Source organism: Suricata suricatta, chromosome 4 (assembly GCF_006229205.1).
Source record: "Suricata suricatta isolate VVHF042 chromosome 4, meerkat_22Aug2017_6uvM2_HiC, whole genome shotgun sequence".
NCBI classification, from domain to species: Eukaryota; Metazoa; Chordata; class Mammalia; order Carnivora; family Herpestidae; genus Suricata; species Suricata suricatta.
The window spans coordinates 91,265,284-91,284,071 of NC_043703.1; the positions used below are offsets into that span (position 1 = coordinate 91,265,284).

General features: G+C 37.1%; 1 protein-coding gene across 5 annotated transcripts in view; it reads right to left on the reverse strand.

The window, feature by feature from the left end:
- Window positions 1-18,788, reverse strand: part of PREPL (prolyl endopeptidase like) — a 67,512-nt gene that overhangs the window by 28,285 nt on the left and 20,439 nt on the right. For all 5 annotated transcript variants that reach the window (XR_003907792.1, XM_029937280.1, XM_029937281.1 and 2 more), the window contains 3 exons: window positions 11,291-11,507; window positions 10,531-10,716; window positions 282-479 (listed from right to left, as the gene is read on the reverse strand). Coding sequence is in view for 4 of the 5 variants with exons in the window: in XM_029937280.1 (XP_029793140.1) it covers window positions 282-479; window positions 10,531-10,716; window positions 11,291-11,507 (601 nt within the window). In the remaining variant the exon portion in view is untranslated. The remainder of the gene's footprint in view (window positions 1-281; window positions 480-10,530; window positions 10,717-11,290; window positions 11,508-18,788) is intronic.

Genomic DNA, 18,788 nt, shown 5'->3' on the forward strand with positions numbered 1-18,788 from the left:
TACACCAACTTCGACTATTTCTTTAAGTCGACTTTCAAAATTCACATATTAACAAGCCTTAATGAAATCATGGTCTTGATATGCTAGATAAACGTTCAAAGCCATGTTAAAATATGGGAATATTAAAAAAAAATCCCCTAAAATCATTTGGGTCTTACTGTGGTATGTGAGATCCACTTTCCAAAACCGTGCAAATGTAACACCAGCAGCAACTGCGCAAGGCTTGACGAGAGAGCGCGCACGGCGGACAGGGGCTCAGAGTTGGGATTACACAGGCTTACCTTGCTTTTGGCTTCTAGACGTAACACACGACTAGTCTTTGTGATTGGGTCTTCATGCCCTGTTTCCTCAAACAGTTTGCCCTCTGCAAACTTGTACGTGTAGTATTTTGGGGGACGTATTGGCGAGCAAAGCTGAAAGGGGCAGTTCTTTGGGTCTGAATTTGTATCCATTATGAATCCACAGGCCCAAGGAGGGAGCTAAAGAAATAAAAGTTATTTTTACTCTTTATCTACACACTAAGTATCATTAATTAAATTTTGGAGTCTGCTACAAACAAGATGATGTGGACATCAAGTGTACTTTTATCCATTACACATAATTCCTCATTTAAGTATTATTTCAGCACAACAGAATATATTTCAAGTAACAGATGAACAGGGATCCACATGAATGACCACTAAAATAAGGAAAAATTATAGGAAAATGGTTTATCATGACTCGGGATTTATATGAAATCTCCTTTAATAAAAACTTGGGCAGTGAATAGTAAAATGGTTAAGAATAAGAGCAAATCAAGTAGTAATTCCAGAACCTGGCAACATCTCCAGATCTCTGTTCTCCCAGAACACAAAATCTCGCTCAGGTGTTTTATTAACGATGTGCCCACCAGCCTTGCCCTGCTGCCTGGACAGCTGCAGTGATGACCGCTGTCATTCCAGGGCTACAAACCGGCTCAGCGGCCACAAAAGCACTTATAATTTGTTTCTAACTTTGGCTCCCAGGTTAACTGTTATGCAAAACAAAACCCTTCGTGCCACATCCACTCTGAAAACCTCACAGCTATTATGATTAGGACTCTTAACTTTAAGAGAAAAGGAAAGGAATCAAAATTTATTCTCTCAGAGCACCAGGGTCCAGTTTCAGGCCAGCCACTAACATCCCTCTTAAACCTTTCAAAGAACTCTGGTAAGCAGGCTGGCAGAATGTAAGAAACGGTACTAAGAGTCAGAACATGAAAAGAAAATTGCCTTTCTTTTCCTGAGTAATTGTAGAAAGAAAATCAGAGATCTTGGCACAGCAATGTCACTGGTTGGCATTATTCACAAAGGGTAGCTGGGGACTGTGCGTAAAGAGTGCACTATCTAACCTGTAGAAACTATAGCCAGAGTTTATGTTCACAGAGCATATGTCTTACAATTAGTCCAAAGAATCTATCTTCCTGAAATACTCTAAGGATATATATTCAAAATATCTCTCAGAGTTCCTAATTTACTGTCTTTAGATTGAGGATTATGTTTAAGCATAATCTGTCTACTTAAGTGAAAGCCATAAAACCAGAAAGCAGATGAAACATGTCAAAATTGTGAAACCTAGAAGCATAAATGGGACTGAGTAAACGGAGACCTCACTGGGGAAAAGCACCACTGCTACTCACTACTCGCGTTGTAACCAGGTCTCAGAAAGAGCACACGGTGTCTAAGTCCACAGAGGCACAAATGTTTCTGTCCTTTGTTGAAACTTTAAAGGGGTTTCCATAAAATAAGCAATATAGAATCCAAAAAACCAGAATAGATCAATGAAACCAAGAGTTGGTTTTTTGAAAAAATAAACAGAATTGATAAACCTCTAGCCAGGCTTCTCAAAAAGAAAAGAGAGAGGACCCAAATGGATAAAATCACAAATGAAAATGGATTTATTACAACCAATCCCTCAGAAATACAAGCAGTTATCAGGGAATACTATGAAAAATTATTTGGCAACAAACTGGACAACCTGGAAGAAATGGACAAATTCCTAAACACCCAGACACTACCAAAACTCAAATAGGAAGAGATAGAAAACTTCAACAGACCCATAACTAGTGAAGAAATTGAATCAGTTATCAAAAATCTCCCAACCAATAAGAGCCCTGGACCAGATGGCTTCCCTGGGGAATTCTACCAAACATTTAAAACAGAGTTAATACCTATCCGTCTCAAGCTGTTCCAAAAACTAGAAATGGAAGGAACTGGACTCATTCTATGAAGCCAGCATCACTTTGATTCCCAAACCAGACAGAGACCCAGCAAAAAAAGAAAACTACAGGCCAATATCCCTCATGAATATGGATGCAAAAATTCTCAACAAGATACCAGCAAATCGAATTCAACTCCATATAAAAAGAATTATTCACCATGATCAAGTGGAATTTATTCCTGGGATACAGGAATTGGTTCAATATTCGCAAATCAATCAATATGATAGATCACATTAACAAAAGAAAAGAACCATATGAATAGTGCTGGGGGAACTGGACAGCCACATGAAGAATGAAACTAGACCACTTTCTTACACTATACACAAAAATAAACTCAAAATGGATGAAGGACCTGAATGGGAGACAGGAAACCATCAAAACCCTAGAGGAGAAAGCAGGAAACAACCTCTTTGACCTTAGCCAGAGCGATTTCTTACTCGACACTTCTCCAAAGGCAAGGGAATCAAAAGCAAACATGAACTACTGGGACCTCATCAAGATAAAAAGCTTCTGCACGGCAAAGGAAACAATCAACAATACTAAAGGCAATCGACAGAACAGGAAAAAATAGTTGCAAATGACATATAGGATACTAGTATCCAAAATCTATAAGGAACTCACCAAACTCCAGACACCAAAAACTAAATAATCCAGTGAAGAAATGGGCAGAAGACATGAATAGACACTTTTCCAAAGAAGACATCCAGATGGCCAACAGACACATGGAATGATACTCAACATCACCCATTATCAGGGAAATACAAATCAAAACCACATGGAGATACCACCTCATGCCGGTCTGAGTGGCTAAAATGAACAAATCAAGACTATAGATGCTGGCGAGGATGTGGAGAAATGGGCACCCTCCTACACTGTTGGTGGGAATGTAAACTGGTGCAGCCACTCTGGAAAACAGTGTGGAGTTTCCTCAAAAAACTATCAGTAGAACTCCCCTATTACCTAGCAATAGCACAGCTAGGGATACAGAAGTACTGATGCATAGGGCACATGTACCCCAATGTTCATAGCAGCACTGTCGACAATAGCCAAATCATGGAAGAGCCTAAATGTCCATCAACTGATGAATGGATCAGGAAGATGTAGTTTATCTATACAATGGAATACTACATGGCAATAAGAAAGAATGAAATCTGGTCATTTGTAGCAACATGGATGGAACTCGAGGGTATTATGCAAATGAAATAAGTCAGTGAGAGAAAGATACATATGTTTTCACTCATATGTGGATCTTGAGAAACTTAACAGAGGATCATGGGGGAGGGGAAGAAGAAAAAAAGCTAAAGAGAGTGAGGGAGGCAAAATCATAAGAGACAAATAACGAGAACAAACTGAGGATAGATGGGGGTGGGGGAGAGAGGAAAGTGAGTGATGAGCACTGAGGAGGGCACTTGCTGAGATGAGCACTGAGCATCATAGGAAACCAGTTTGACAATAAATTATATTAAAAAAAGAAAAGAGTTTCCATGTGCCCCATGTGTAAGTGGTCATAGTTTCAAACCAAGTGGTTCCAGTAAATAACTCTTTTGGGTGTATTTCTTAAAGTACTGGGACCAAGGTTCAAGTTTTACCATAAGAAAAATGCAACAATTTTTGTTCAAGTTTGTCCAGCTGATATAGAAATAAGCATTAACCATTTCAAGGATATCTAACATATCCTTGAAAACCACTTTTTCTATTGAGAAAGCCTATAGTACCATGTGGTATATTAATGGACAGCACCCAAGAATAATGATAAATTGGCTAAGTGATACGCAGGTATTTCTTTGATACTTGAAAGAAACGGATTCGGTTTTAGCATCCTACCAGCAATTGTAGTCATCTACCTCACTGAAAGAAAACTGACCCAAGTGTGGAAATGCCTCCATGTGAACTGATGTTAGTACAGAGCAGATAAATTTCCCCAATTTGCTTAAATTAAATATCATAACCAATGAAATTATCCCAACTTCTTTTTGTGAAAAAACATTACCAGGAAAAACTGATAATATGATGACCACGAACAGGAGGCAAATATATTAAGTTTGTTTTGTTTTTTTTTACACATTTCTGTTGCCTAGATGGAGTTTAAAAAGATCTTTTAGTGAAGTGCCTTACTACACAGAGATGTTACATACAGAGATACTATATAATCTACTCATAGTCTGGCTTAAAGACTTTTGTCCTTTGTGTATGGCACTGTCTGTGCATATTAATCAGTATTATCCAGTTCATGAAAGGTTCTGATCTATAAAATTTTCTTTAAGTAGAACCTAATATATAATGTAGTATTGATTCTATGTGTTGATGACTCAAAACACTGTAACAAAGCCTAGTAGGTACTACAGGGAATAAAGAGAGGATATAGAATAAATTAGAGATAATGTTCCACTGGAGACACTCCTTGAGGCATCAGGCCCTTGGGAACACAGGACATTATACTGTACTGCTTGACAGGACCTCTTCATAAGGTGATGTAGTTGACTTTCCTCACATAGAAATAGGCACAGAAACTTAAGACAAAATGAGAAGACAGGCTTTGTTCGAGATGAACAAAAAGCCAGAGACCTACGTGAGACAGATGTAAGTAGTGTGCCTGATGGAGAATCTAAAGCAATGATTGCAAGGATACTCACTGGACTTGAGAAAAGAATGGGGGACATCAGTGAAACTATTAGCACAGGTAAGGAATAATTTAGCAGAGATAAAGGGTTCAATAAACAAAATGAGAAACATCCTTGATACAATGAATAGCAGGCTGGAAGAAGCAGCAAAATGAATTAATTACCTAGAACACAGAGTAATGGAAAGTAATCAAGCTGAACAAAAAAGAGGAAAAAGAATTATGGAAAACAAGAATAGATCTAGGGAACTCAGTGACTCCATCAAACATAACAACAGTTGTATTCTAGGAGTCCCAGGAGAAGAGAGAGAAAAAGAGGCAGAGAATTTATTTGAAGAAATAATAGCTAATCTGGAGAATGAAAGAGATATCCAGATCCAGGATGCACAGAGAACCACCCTTCCTCCACCAAATAAAAACCAACAAAAGCAGATCCATAGCAAGACACACTGTAAGTAAAATGGCAAAATATAGTGACAAAGAAAAAATGTTAAAAATAGCAAGACAAGGAGCGCCTGGGTGGCTCAGCTAGTTAAGTGTCTGACTTCAGCTCAGGTCGTGATCTCACAGTTCATGGGTTCAAGCCCAACATCAGACTCTGTGCTGACAGCTCAGAGCCTGGAGCCTGCTTTAGATACTGTGTCTCCCTCCCTCTCTACCCCTTCCCCACTTGCACTATGCCTCTTTCTCTCAAAACCAAATAAACATTAAAAAATTTTTTTTAAGTAGCAGGACAAAAGACAGTTATATACAAAGGAAACCCACAAGGCTATCAGTGGGCTTTTCAGCAGAAACTTTCCAAGCCAGAAAGGAGTGGCATGATGTATAAAGAAAATGCTGAATAGGAAAAACTTGCAACCAAGAATACTATATCCAGGAAGGCTATCACTCAGAATGTAAAGTGATAAAAGAGTTTTTCAGACAAACAAAAACTAAAGGAGTTCACGACCATAAAACCAGCCCTGCAAGAAATATTAAAGGGGATTCTCTAAGTAGAAAGCAAAGACCAAAAAAAGATAGTATGAAGGTAGGAAACACAAAACCAGTAAAAATGAATATTTCTGTAAAAAACCAGTCAAGGAACTCACAAAATAAAACGATGTAAAGTATGACACCACATATCTAAAACTTGGGGAAGGGAGGAGTAAAGAATGGGTTTAAACTTAAACCACAATTAATATAGACTTCTGCTATATGCAGAAAAGGCTATATAAAACTTAATGGTAACCACAAATCAAAAACAGTATAATAAATATGTAAAGAAAAAAAGTAAGAAATCCAAATATATCACTAAAGAAAACCAGCAAACTGTCTTGAAAGAAAGAGCAGAAAGGATCAGAGAAAAACTTAAGAAACAACTATAAAGCAAGTAATAAAAAGGGAATAAATACATACATATCAATAATTACTTTAAATATAAATGGACTAAATGCTCTACTCAAAACACACAAGGTGATAGAATGAATAAAAAACAAGACCCATCCATATGCTACCTACAGGAAACTCATTTTAGATCTAAAAATACCTGCAGATTGAAAGTGAGGGAATGGAGAAACACTGATCATGCAAATGGATGTCAAAGTAAAGCTCGTGTAGCAATATTGATATCAGACAAAATAGATTTTAAAACAAAGACAAAGGAGGACACTATATAATCATAAAGGGGACAACAAGGAAGATATAATTATAAAATATATGCACCCAATACAGAAGCACCCAAATACATAAAACAGTTAAAAGAAACATAAAGGAGCTAATTGGTAATAATACAACAACTGTAAGGGACTTTCACACCCACTTAACATCAATAGATAGATCAACTAGACAGAAATTCGATAAGGAAACAGTAGCTTTGAATGATGCTGGATCAAATGGATTTAACAGATATATTCAGAGCCTTCCATCCTAAAACAGCAGAGTACACGCTATTTTTCAAGTGCACATGGAATATTTATCACTTAGTAGGCCACAAAACAAGCCTCAACAAATTTAAAAAGATCAAAGTCATACCATGCATCTTTTCTGACCACAAGGTTATGAAACTAGAAGAAAAAAATCTATAAGAAAAAAAAATCTGGAAAGACCACAAACACACAGAAGTTAAATAACATGCTCCTAAACAATGAATGGGTCAACCAGGAAATGAAATAAATTAAAAAGTACATGGCAACAGATGAAAATGAAAACACAAAGGTTCAAAATCTTTGGGATGTAGTGAAAGTGGTTCTAAGAGGGACATTTATAGCAATATAGACCTACTGTAAGAAGTGAGAAATATCTCAAATAAACAACCTAACCTTACACCTAAAGGAGCTAGAAAAAGAACAAAAACAACCCTAAAACTAGCAGAAGGAAGGAAATTACACAGAAATAAGTGACATAGAAACCAAAAGCAAAACAAAACAACTATAATAGAACAGATCAATGAAATGAGGAGCTGTTTCTTTGAAAAAAAAAAAGTAAATAAGGTTGATAAACCTCTAGCAGACTTCTCAAGAAGAAAAGAAAGGACCCAAAGTAATAAAATTACAAATGAGAAACAACAAATACCATAGAAATACAATTATAAAAGAATATTATGAAAGATTAGACAAAAATTAGACAACCTAGAAGAAATGGAAAAATCCCTACAGACATACAACCTACCAAAACTGCAATAGAAAGAAATAAAAAATTTGAACACGTGGAAAATCAGCAAAGAAGTGAATTAGTAATAAACAAAGTCCAGGGCCAGAGAGCCTAACAAATGAATTCTACCACACATATGAAGAACAGTTAATACCTATGCTTCTCAAACTATTAAAAAAAAAAAAGAAAACCTCCAAATTCATTCTATGAGGCCAGCATTATTCAGATACCCAAACCACACAAAGATACCAAAAAAAAAGAGACCTACAGGCCAATATCCCTGATGAACATCGATGTAAAAATCCTCAACAAAATACTAGCAAGCTGAATCTAACAAGACATTAAAAACATCATTCACCACGACCAAGTGGGATTTATTCCTGGGTTGCAAGAGTGGTTCAATATTCACAAATCCATGTGATACATAACATCAGTAAGAGAAAGGATAAGAACCATATGACCATTTTAGTAGATGCAGAAAAAGCATTTGACAAAGTATAACATCTATTCATGACTAAGAAAAAAGAAACCTTCAATAAAGTAGGTTCAGAAGGAATGTGGCCCTTTATTAAAACCCCACGCTAACATCATCCTAAATGAGGAAAAACTGAGAGCCTTTCCTTAGGGTCAGGAACAAGACAAGGATGTCCACTTTCACCACTTTTATTCAACAGAGTTCTAGCAGTCCTAGCCACAGCAATCAGATAACAAAAGAAATAAAAGGCATCCAAATAGGTAAGGAAAAAGTAAAATTTTCACTATTTGGAGATGACATGATACTATAAATAGAAAACTTGAAAGACTCCACCAAAAACCTGCTGGAACTGATCAATGAATTCAGCAAAGCTGCAGGATACAAAATCAATCTACAGATTATCTTTCCTGTTGCATTTCTATACACCAATAATGAAGCAGCAGAAATAGAAATCAATAATCCAATTTACAATTACATCAAAAATAATAAGATACCTAGGAATAAACCTAACTAAAAAGATGAAGCATCTAGACTCTATAAACTATAAATTATAACACTGATGAAAGAAATCAGAGATGACACAAATGGAAAGATATTCATGCTCATGGATTTGGAAAAAAAATATTGTTGAAATGTCTATGCTGTCCAAAGCAATCTACGTATTTAATGCTATCTCTAAAAGCATTTTTCACAGAACTAGAACAAGCAATTCTCAAATCTGTATGGAACCATAAATGACTCCAAATAGCCAAAACCAATCTTGAAAAAGAAAAGAAAAGCTGGAGGCATCACTATTTTGGATTTCAAGTATATCACAAAGCTGCAGTGATCTAAACAGTAGATACTGGCACAAAAATAGACAAATAGATCAACAGAACAGAAAGAAAAACCAGAAATAAACCCACAACTAAATGGAAAATAAATGTTTGACAAAGCAGGAAGTGATACCTTTTTCCAATGGGAAACAGACAGTGTCTTCAACAAATGGTGTTGGGGAAAATGTACACAACATGCAAAAAAATGAAACTGGATCACTTTGTCTTTTTTTTTTTTTTTTTACACCATACACAAAACAAATTCAAAATTGATTTAAACCTAGATGTGAGACCTGAAACCATGGATATACTAGAAGAGAGCACAGGTGGTAATTTCTCTGACCCTGGCCACAGCCAACCTTTTTCTAGACAAGGGGATGGAAACAAAAAGCAAAAATAAACCAAAGGAAACAACAAAACTAAAAGGCAACCTACAGAACGAGAGAAGATATTTGTAAATGATATATCTGACAAAGGGTTAAAATGATATCTCTGATAAAGGGTTAGTATCTAGAATATATAAAAGAACTTGGGGAGCTGGGGTGGCTCAGCCAGTGAAATGTCCAACTCTTGACTGTGGCTCAGATCGTGCAGTTGTTGAACTGACCCCCGTGTCAGGCTCTGCGCTGAGCGAGGAGCCTGCTTGAGGTTCTCTCTCTGCCCCTCCCCCTGCTCATGCTCTCTCACTTGCTCACAAAATAAACAAGCTTAAAAAAAAAGTAATGATTTCAATTATTTGGGATAAGAGCTAACCAAACAAGATGCTCAAATGGCATTTCTCTCTCCATTTTGGCTAGGCCCCCAACTAGGTACAAGTGGTCAACTGGTTTAACAACACTTTCCAACGTCAGTAAAATGCAGGCCTTTCCCCCCTCCGTTAGCACCTGTTATCTAACCTTCATGTTAATGCTGCTTTAAAACTGGGCTGTAAGGCTGGCATTCACCAATTTTTACCCGTTCCCTTGTGGAGGCAGAATATCTTTCCTGGCAATCCCAGCAAGTCAGCCTGCCAGGCAGATGCGCCACTCCCTGCTGAAAGAGACCAGACCAAAGGTTTCTTGGTCATGACTCCCTCCCTCCCCACAGGTAATAAAACAAAAATAAGATGGTGTTTCTGCCAAGGCAGAAATATGGTGGGCATGCCTCCTATCCCTACAGGGGGTGTGGGACAGAAGCAGTAGCAGTGGGTTAGGCACTGGCCAGCAAGTTGGCCTGAGTGATCAGTATACCTAAAGATGTAGAGATGGGAGATGTCTAGAGGTACGTGGAAAGAGAATCATGACACTGAACTCTCCTTCCAAAGTTCATGCTATAAGAGAGTATTTTAAATAACATTTTATTTTTTTATTTAAATGTTTATTTTTGATACAGAGAGAGACAGAGTGAGCAGGGGAAGGGCAGAGAGAGAAGGAGACAGACTCTGAAGCAGGCTCAGGGTCTGAGCTGTCAGCACAGAGCCCGACGTAGGGCTCGAACCCATGAACTGGGAGATCGTGACCTGAGTCGGAAATCGGCCGCTTAACTGACTGAGCCACCCAGGTGCCCCTAAGCAACAGTTTATTAAAAAGCAAGGTCCTCTAAATAATTTTAAAATAAACCCCCTAAACATGAAAAGACCCAGTATGCCAAGTTTCACTGAAATTAAATTCCTTTTAAGAAATAGTATATCGTTATTACTCAAAATGTGATGTCCTGTTACACTGGACTGGGTGTACTTTGATTAACTGTATTGTCTTTGGAGAATTAAACATACCTTTAGAGACCGAACTGAGTCATCAGCCAGACCAATCACATTAACGTAAAGTAGATTGCTGTGCTTCAGGAACAGAACGCAGTGGTCCTTAAACATGTCCATGTCTATAACTTTGGTATTTCTCTTCATCGTGAAAAATAAATCCCAATTCATAATAGCAGGGCTGTCAGCTGCTGTTCTCATGAGCTGTGTGAAACAATGTCAGAAGAGATCAGGTAATAACATGCATTAACTACAGCAACCACAAGAGCCAGAGAATGCATCACAGCTGCAGGGTGACCGTCACCACGTGAATGAGCGCAGGGTCGCCTGCGGTGTGGGGAGACAGCAGGGCCTGGTGCTTCCCTCACCGCAAACCAATGGCTGTCTGAGTGAAGGCATTGGTAGCTGGCATTAAGGAGCCTGGCTGGGACCAGCAGAACTGCCTGGCTGAGATCAGTACAAATTGCTAACTTATAAAAGTCATGAATTTATAAAAGTTTTTTTCCTTTCAAACCTTTCAGTTTGGCCTTCATAACCCATATAATCAGGATAAAGTAGGTTTCATTTACCAACCTTTTTAGGCACAATTACAACATGCAGAGAGGCATTATATCTAAGGGAAGAGAAATGGGATAGGTTATGCATGGTAAGTTAGCATCAGTTTCTACAGTTCACTGAAAGTCTACAAAACAGTTAACTCTTAGAGTAAGGGATGTTGTTGATGGAAGTGTGATACTTTTGAATAAACCATATAGGGACAAGGAGAAGCCAGGATTACCTTGAATTCTGTAGGCTCGCCAACATTAGTGAGAATGTATAATTCATCATCTCTGTGTTCAACGTAGTAAAGGACGCCAAATATTCGCTTCTGGATAAGTACTGGTGGGTCCCAAGGGCTTTGGCCGTCTATCAACCACACTTCCGAAGTAGTCTTGTTCATAATATTTATGGTGAGGAAACGACGGTCTTTCGTGAGATAAAGAAAAACAAAACAGCTGTGTGTGGGGGGAGCGGGAGAGACAGAGAGGAAGAGAGAGGGAGAGAGAGGGAGAGAGAGGGAGAGAGAGGGAGAGAGAGGGAGAGAGAGGGAGAGAGAGGGAGAGAAGAAAATACAGTAAATTTTAATGGCGTGCTACCTTGTTAATGACAATATTTCATTGCCTGATGTACAGGTTGATTTATAACGCAGACAGAAAATAAAAATTCCATCGTGAATACTGCTTGTAAATTTTAAAAAAACTGGCTATTATTTTTCTCATTTCCTCCACAAAAGTATTCAAAGTAATTTTTTCTCTAACATTTTATTATGAACATTTTTCAAAACTACAGATGTTGAACATGTCAGGTGAATACCTGTATACCCACCACTGAGATTCAATTATTACCAATGTTTCGCTAGATTTCCTTTATTAACATTATTTGTACATCTATCAATCCATCTTTTTCTGAATGCATTGGAAGGTAAACAATAGATATCATCTCTCAATGACATTAATAGATTATAGGCTTTTTAGTGGGAAGAGGAAATACATTTCCTAGAGGAGATGTGTAATTGTAGAAAGAAGAGGGACACAGAAGTTTTCTTCTGTATGCATGTTGGCTCCCATCCCCCAGTTTCATAACAAAACAAAATAGAAATAACAAAAACACAAATAGGAAGAAAAACCCTTGCAATATCCATGTACTTTAAAAATTAATGTAACTACTTTACTTTTTCCTATTTTTCCTTCTCCTTTATTTGTATTTCCTGCATGTACTTATTTCAGGGCCTCCCACAGGCTGAGAGATCCCAGTCACCTAAACCCGTGGAGCCTCTCAGTATATGAAAAATACAAGCGCTAAAACGCCATTATAAAATTTGGAAATATAGGGGGTCCTTGTCGAATGGTTGACGAATTTCATTAAATTATTTAATTATTTATTTTATGTGAGAGAGAGCATGCGCGCACGAATGGTGGAGGGACAGAGAGAGGGAAAGACAGAATGTCAAGCAGGCTCCATTCAGCAGGGAGCCCAATGCAGGGCTTGATCTCATGACTGTGAGGTCATGACCTGAGCAGACACCAAGAGTCAGATGCTTAACCAACTAAACCACCCAGGCACCTTAACATTTTTTTTAAATGATTTTTTAAATAATGTTTTCTTCTTTAATATTTAAAATGTTTTTTTATTTATTTTGAAAGAGAGAGACAGAGACAGAGACAGAGAGAGACAGAGTGCAAGTGGTAAGGGCAGAGAGAGGGAGACACAGAATCTGAAGCAAGCTCCAGGCTCTGAGCTGTCAGCAGAGTCTGATATGGGGCTCAAACCCACAATCATGAGATCATGACCTCAGCCTAAGTTGGATGTTTAACTGACTGAGCCATCCAGGCACTCTTTTGAATTTTTTTAGTGTTTATTTGTTTTGGGAGAATGTGCACATGAGTTGGGGAGGAACAGAGCGAAAGAGAAGGATGAGAATTCCAAGCAGGCGCTAAGCTATCAGTGCAGAACCTAACGCGGGGCTCAAACTCATGAACCCTGAGATCTTGACCTAAGCTGAAATCAAGAGTTGGACACTTAACTGACCGGGCCACACAAGCACCCTATGTTTCATTTTTAAATTAAAAACCATCTCATGGTTTGTGAGTTTGAGCCCCATATCAGGCTCTCTACTGTCTGCACAGAGCCTGCTTCTGATCCTCTGTCTCCCTTTCTCTCTGCCCCTCCCCTACTCAAGTGGGCAAGCATGCTCTCTCAGAAATAAACTTAAAAAAATTATTGAATTACAGTCGATATACAATGTTATACCAGTTCAGATACACAATAGTGATAGGAGAACTCTACATATTAATGTTTATCAGAGTAAATGTAGTCCTCATCTGTCACCATAAAACATTACAATATTATTGACTATATTTCCTATGCTGTACTTTTCAGCTCCATGACTTATTTTATTTATGCATGTCTTTAAATTGGTATTAGTAAAATACAGATGCAATTTTGGATTCAGCATTTGTGACTTCACATAATATCAGTATCCCCCCCAAATTAATTACAGTCTTTTATGATCATTTAAAAAAATGCTTCTTTATTTTGAGAGTATGTGCACATGAATAGGGGAGGAACAGAGAAAAGGAAAGAATCTCAGACTCTGAGCTGTCAGCACAGAGCCTGATCTCACAGACCAGGAAGATCAAAAATCAAGAGTTGAAATCAAGAGTAGAAAGAGCCAAAATCAACAGTTGAACACTTAACTGAATGAACCACCCAGGCGCCCCTATGATCATTATTTTTAATGGCTACCTAATATTCTATTAGGTTGAATTATCATAATTCTTAAAACTTTACATTTTAATGTTTCATTGTAATAAAGAATAGGGAACATATGCATGAAGACAGTTCCCCCTCCCTCACATTTACAATTATTTCCCTCTGAAAAATACTTACTCATTCCTTAAGAATGGAAATACTAATTTAATGATAAGCAGTGCTAAAAAAATTTCTTTTTAAGGTTTATTTTTGAGAGGGAGAGAGAGACAGAACACAGCAGGGCAAGGGCAGAGAGACAGAGACAGAGACAGAGACAGAGAGAGAGAGAGAGAAAGAGAGAGAGAGAGGGAGGGAGGGAGGGAGGGAGGGACGGACGGAGAGGGAGACAGAATCTGAAGCAGGCTCCAGGCTCTGAGCTGTTGGCACAAAGCAGGATGTGGGATTAAACCCATGAACCTCTCCTGACCGGAGATAAAGTTGGATGCTTAACCAAATGAGCCATCCAGGTGCCCTGATAAGCAGTATTTTTAATGACTCTTGATATATATTATCAAATAATATATTAATTCACACCGACATACTGAATGGCTTTAAACGTTATGCTTACAGATTTCCTAATTATAAAAATAATCTATACTGAAAATCCTGAGAAATACAGAGAAGGATGATAAACTTGAATCTCCCTACACCAGAGATAAGCATGGCTAATTATTTTGGTAAAATTCCTCTCTATTGGACTATATGACTGTATCTGTCAAATTTTATTTCTTCTGTGATGTGTCTGTGTCCATTTTAATCTTGAGATTTAGCTTAAATTATTAGTCTACAGGGGCGCCTGAGTGGCTCAGTTGGTTAAGCCTTCGGCTTCGGCTCAGGTCAGATCTCATGTTCGTGGGTTCGAGCCCCGCGTCAGGCTCTGTGCTGACAGCTAGCTCAGAGCCTGGAGTCTATCTCCTTCTCTCTCTGCCCCTCCCCCTCTCATGCTCTGTCTCTCTCTGTATCAAAAATAAATAAAACAGTAAAAAAATTCAAAAAAAATTATTAGTCTACAAACATCTTATAAATTAAGAATATTAATGTGTCCTTTTGCTGAAAACATTTTCCCCCTATTTTGTCATCTGGAATTTGTTTATAATGGTTTCTGACTTATGAGTTTAGTATTTTAGGTAATCAAGAATACTGCCATACCCTTTGTAATTTCTATTGATTTAATGCTTTGCAAACATATATTTTTAAATACTTATTTTGAGAGAGAGAGTGTGTGAGTGGAGGAGGGCCAGAGAGAAAGACACAAAATCTGAACTAGGCTCCAGGCTATGAGCTTTCAGCATAGAGCCTGATGCAGGGCTTGAACCCACAAACTGTGAGATCATGTCCTGAGCTGAAGTTGGGATGCTTAACTGACTGAGCCATCCACACACCCTACTTTGGAAATATTTCAACCAAGTTGAGTGAAGCACTTATATTGACATCTAAGTTTTTCTTGATAGTTTTATTTTTATCAGTTGATTCTTTAAATCTTTTAGGAATGTATGATGATGTATGAAGTGATAAAAATTATTTTTCTACAGCATTAAAGAACAATACCCATTCATTTTTCAATGGTCTGTGATGCCTTTTACATAAGTTTAAATATATACAAGTTTTAGAGTTATCTATTTTGGTCTCTATTATTTGTCAGTTTGGATTAACTATTATAGCTTAATGTGTTTTAATACATGGTTGTAGGGCAAATTCGTCACTCTAATTTGTTCTGTATTTTCAACACTATCTTTGCTATTTTCAATACTTTATTTTTTATCAATTTATTTTTGTTTGGTGATGACACAAGTAATCAAAAGATAAATTACTTGGTCAATTCCTTGGCAGATATGTGGTTACAGAAAAGTCAGAATACAGCTGGTCTAAGAAAAAGGTTCCTTAAAAAGAGAAGACAAGTCATGGTAACCATAGAGCAAGAACCTACAACAGATTTACAAAAGATAAAGAGAAGGGACTCAAACCAGAGTACTATGGAAAATCATAAATTCAAAAAGGAAGATAGCAAGAGAGGACCTGTTTGGAAGGGAAAAATAGACAACACAATAACAGCAGGAGACATTAATGGAGAGATTATTTGGGCAGAAAATTAGTTAAAAAAACTGGACTTGAACTATGTATACGTTAGACAAAACAGATGAAGCAAATATATATAGACCATTCAGTAGCAGCTGAATACATTCTTTTCAAGTGCACAAGGAGCATTCTCCAGGGTAGACCAGATGTTAGGTCACAAAACAAGTATTTGCAAATTTAAGAAGACTGAAATCATACCAAGTATCTTTTTCAATCATAATAGTAATCATTAAGAGGAAATCTGGAAAATTCACAAATATAAGGAAATAAACAATACCACTAAATAAGCAATGGGTCAAAAAAATCAAAATAAAAATACCTTGAAACAAATTAAAATCGAAATGAAACATACTAAAACTTAGGAGATACAGCAAAAGTACTTCTAAGAGGGAAGCTGACGGGATACCTGTTTATATTAAAAGTATTGCAAATAGGAGCGCCTGGTTGGTAGACCATGAAACTCTTAATCTCAGGGTCATGAGTTTAAGCCCACGTCGGGGGTGGAGCCTACTTAAAAAAATTAAAAGAGGCACCTGGGTGACTCAGTCAGTTAAGCATCTGACTCAATTTTGGCTCAGGTCATGTCCTCATAGTTTGTAAGTTCAAGCCCTGAGCCAGGATCTATGCTGACAGTGTGGAGCTTGCTTGGGATTCTCTTCCTCCCTCTCTTTCTGCCCCTTCCCCACTAACATGCATACTCACACACTCTTTCTCTCAAAAAATAAACTTAAAAAAAAGAAAAAAGAACAATCTCAAATAACCTGTTATGCCTCAAAAAATGAGAAAAAGAATAAAAAAATTAAATATTAGATTTATTAAATAAAAATAAAAATATGAAAAATATAAGAAATATAAATAATAAAAAAAAATAATCCCAAAGTTAGAAGAAGAAAGGAAATAATAAATAGAGAAAAATAAACTAAGGAGACCAGAAAAACAATAGAAGGGAACACTTCCAAACTCATTTTATCAGGCCAGAAATACACAATACAAAAGCCAGATAAGGACACTACAAGAAAACTATCCAATATCCATGGTGAATATCAATACAAAAATATTCAACAAAATGTTAGGAAACTTAACTCAGTAGCACATTAAAAAGATTATTCATCATAACCAAGTAGGATTAATCCATGATAAAAATGGTCCAACATATGCAAATCAATAAATGTGATACATTAGTAGAATGAAAGATAAAAATCACATGACCTCAATATAGAAAAAACATTTGACAAAATTCAACATCCACTCAGGATATAAACTCTGAACAACTGGATATGAAATGAACGTTACTCAACATTACAAAGGCCATGCATGACAAGTCCGCAGCTAACCTCACACGCTGTGGTGCGAAGCGGAGCGGTTCTCCTCTAGGATCAGTAACGACACTGGATGACCCCCCTTCCTATTCCTAATCAACACAGTGCTGGCAGTCTTAGCTAGAACAATCAAGCAAGAAAAAGAAATAAGAAGCATCCAAATCAGAAAGGATTTGCAGGTGATAGGACTATAGATGGGAAAGCTTAAATATTCCACCAAAAAACTGAGAATTAATCAACAAATTCAGTAAAATTGCAGGATGTAAAATCAACATACAGAAATCAGTTGTTTTGACATGCTAACAGTGAAATATTTGAAAAAGAAACACAAAAACCAGTCCCATTTAAAAGAGCATCAAACCAAATATAGTACTTAGGAATATATTTAATCAAAGAGGGAAAAATATGTGTATGTTGGAAACTTAGACATTGATGAAAGAAAATGAAGACCACACAAAGAAATGGAAAGCTACACCAGATTCAGGACTTGGAAGAATGAGTATCATTAAGATGTCCACACTACTCAAAACCATCTGAATACTACATGCAATCCTTATCAAAATTCTAATGTCATTTTTTATCATAACTAGAAAAACAATTCCAAAATTTATAGTCACAAAAGATCTAGAGTAGCCAAAGCAACCCTGAGAAAGAAGAAAAAAGTAATAAGCATCACACTGTCTGATCTCAAACTATATTACAAAGCCATAACAATCAGAACACTATGGTACTGGCATAAAAATTGACATATATGGAGCGCCTGGGTGGCTCAACTGGTTAAGCCTCTGACTTCAGCTCAGGTCATGATCTCGCAGTCTGTGATTTTGAGGTCCGCATTGGGCTCTGTGCTGACAGCTCAGAGCCTGTAGCCTGCTTCGGATTCTGTATCTCTCTCTCTCTCTCTCTCTCTCTCTCTCTCTCTCTCTCTCTCTCTCTCAAAAGTAAATAAACATTAAAGAAAATAGACATGCGGACCACTGAAACAGAACTGAGTGCACAAAAACAAACAACAGTTGAGTATATGGCCAAGTAATATTTGATGAGGAAACCAAGAATACTCAAAAGGGAAAGGAAAATCTCAGTAAACTATGCTGGGAAAATTGGATGATCACATGCTATTGCAATTACTATGCTAATGAAATTGGACTCTAATCCTACTCTACTCACAAAAATTAACCTGAAATGGATTAAAGACTTAAACATAAGACCTGAAACCATATAACTTCTAGAAGAAAACATAAGGAAAAAGCTCCCTGACATTGTTCTTGACAATTATTTTTTATGACACCCAAAGTATAGATAAATAAGTAGGACTATATCAAAGTAAAAAGCTTCTACATAGCAAAAGAAATAATCAATAAACTGAAAAGGCAATCAATGGAGTGGGATAAAATCCCAGACCATCTATCTGATAATGGGTTAACAACCAATATATATATAAGGAGCTCTTACAACTCAAAAGCAAAAAAATAAAATAAAATAAAATCTGATTTAAAAAATGGGCCAAAGATCTGAACATTTTTCCAAAGCCATACAAATAGTCAACAGATACATGAGAAGATGCTCAACATCACTAATCATAAGGCAAAT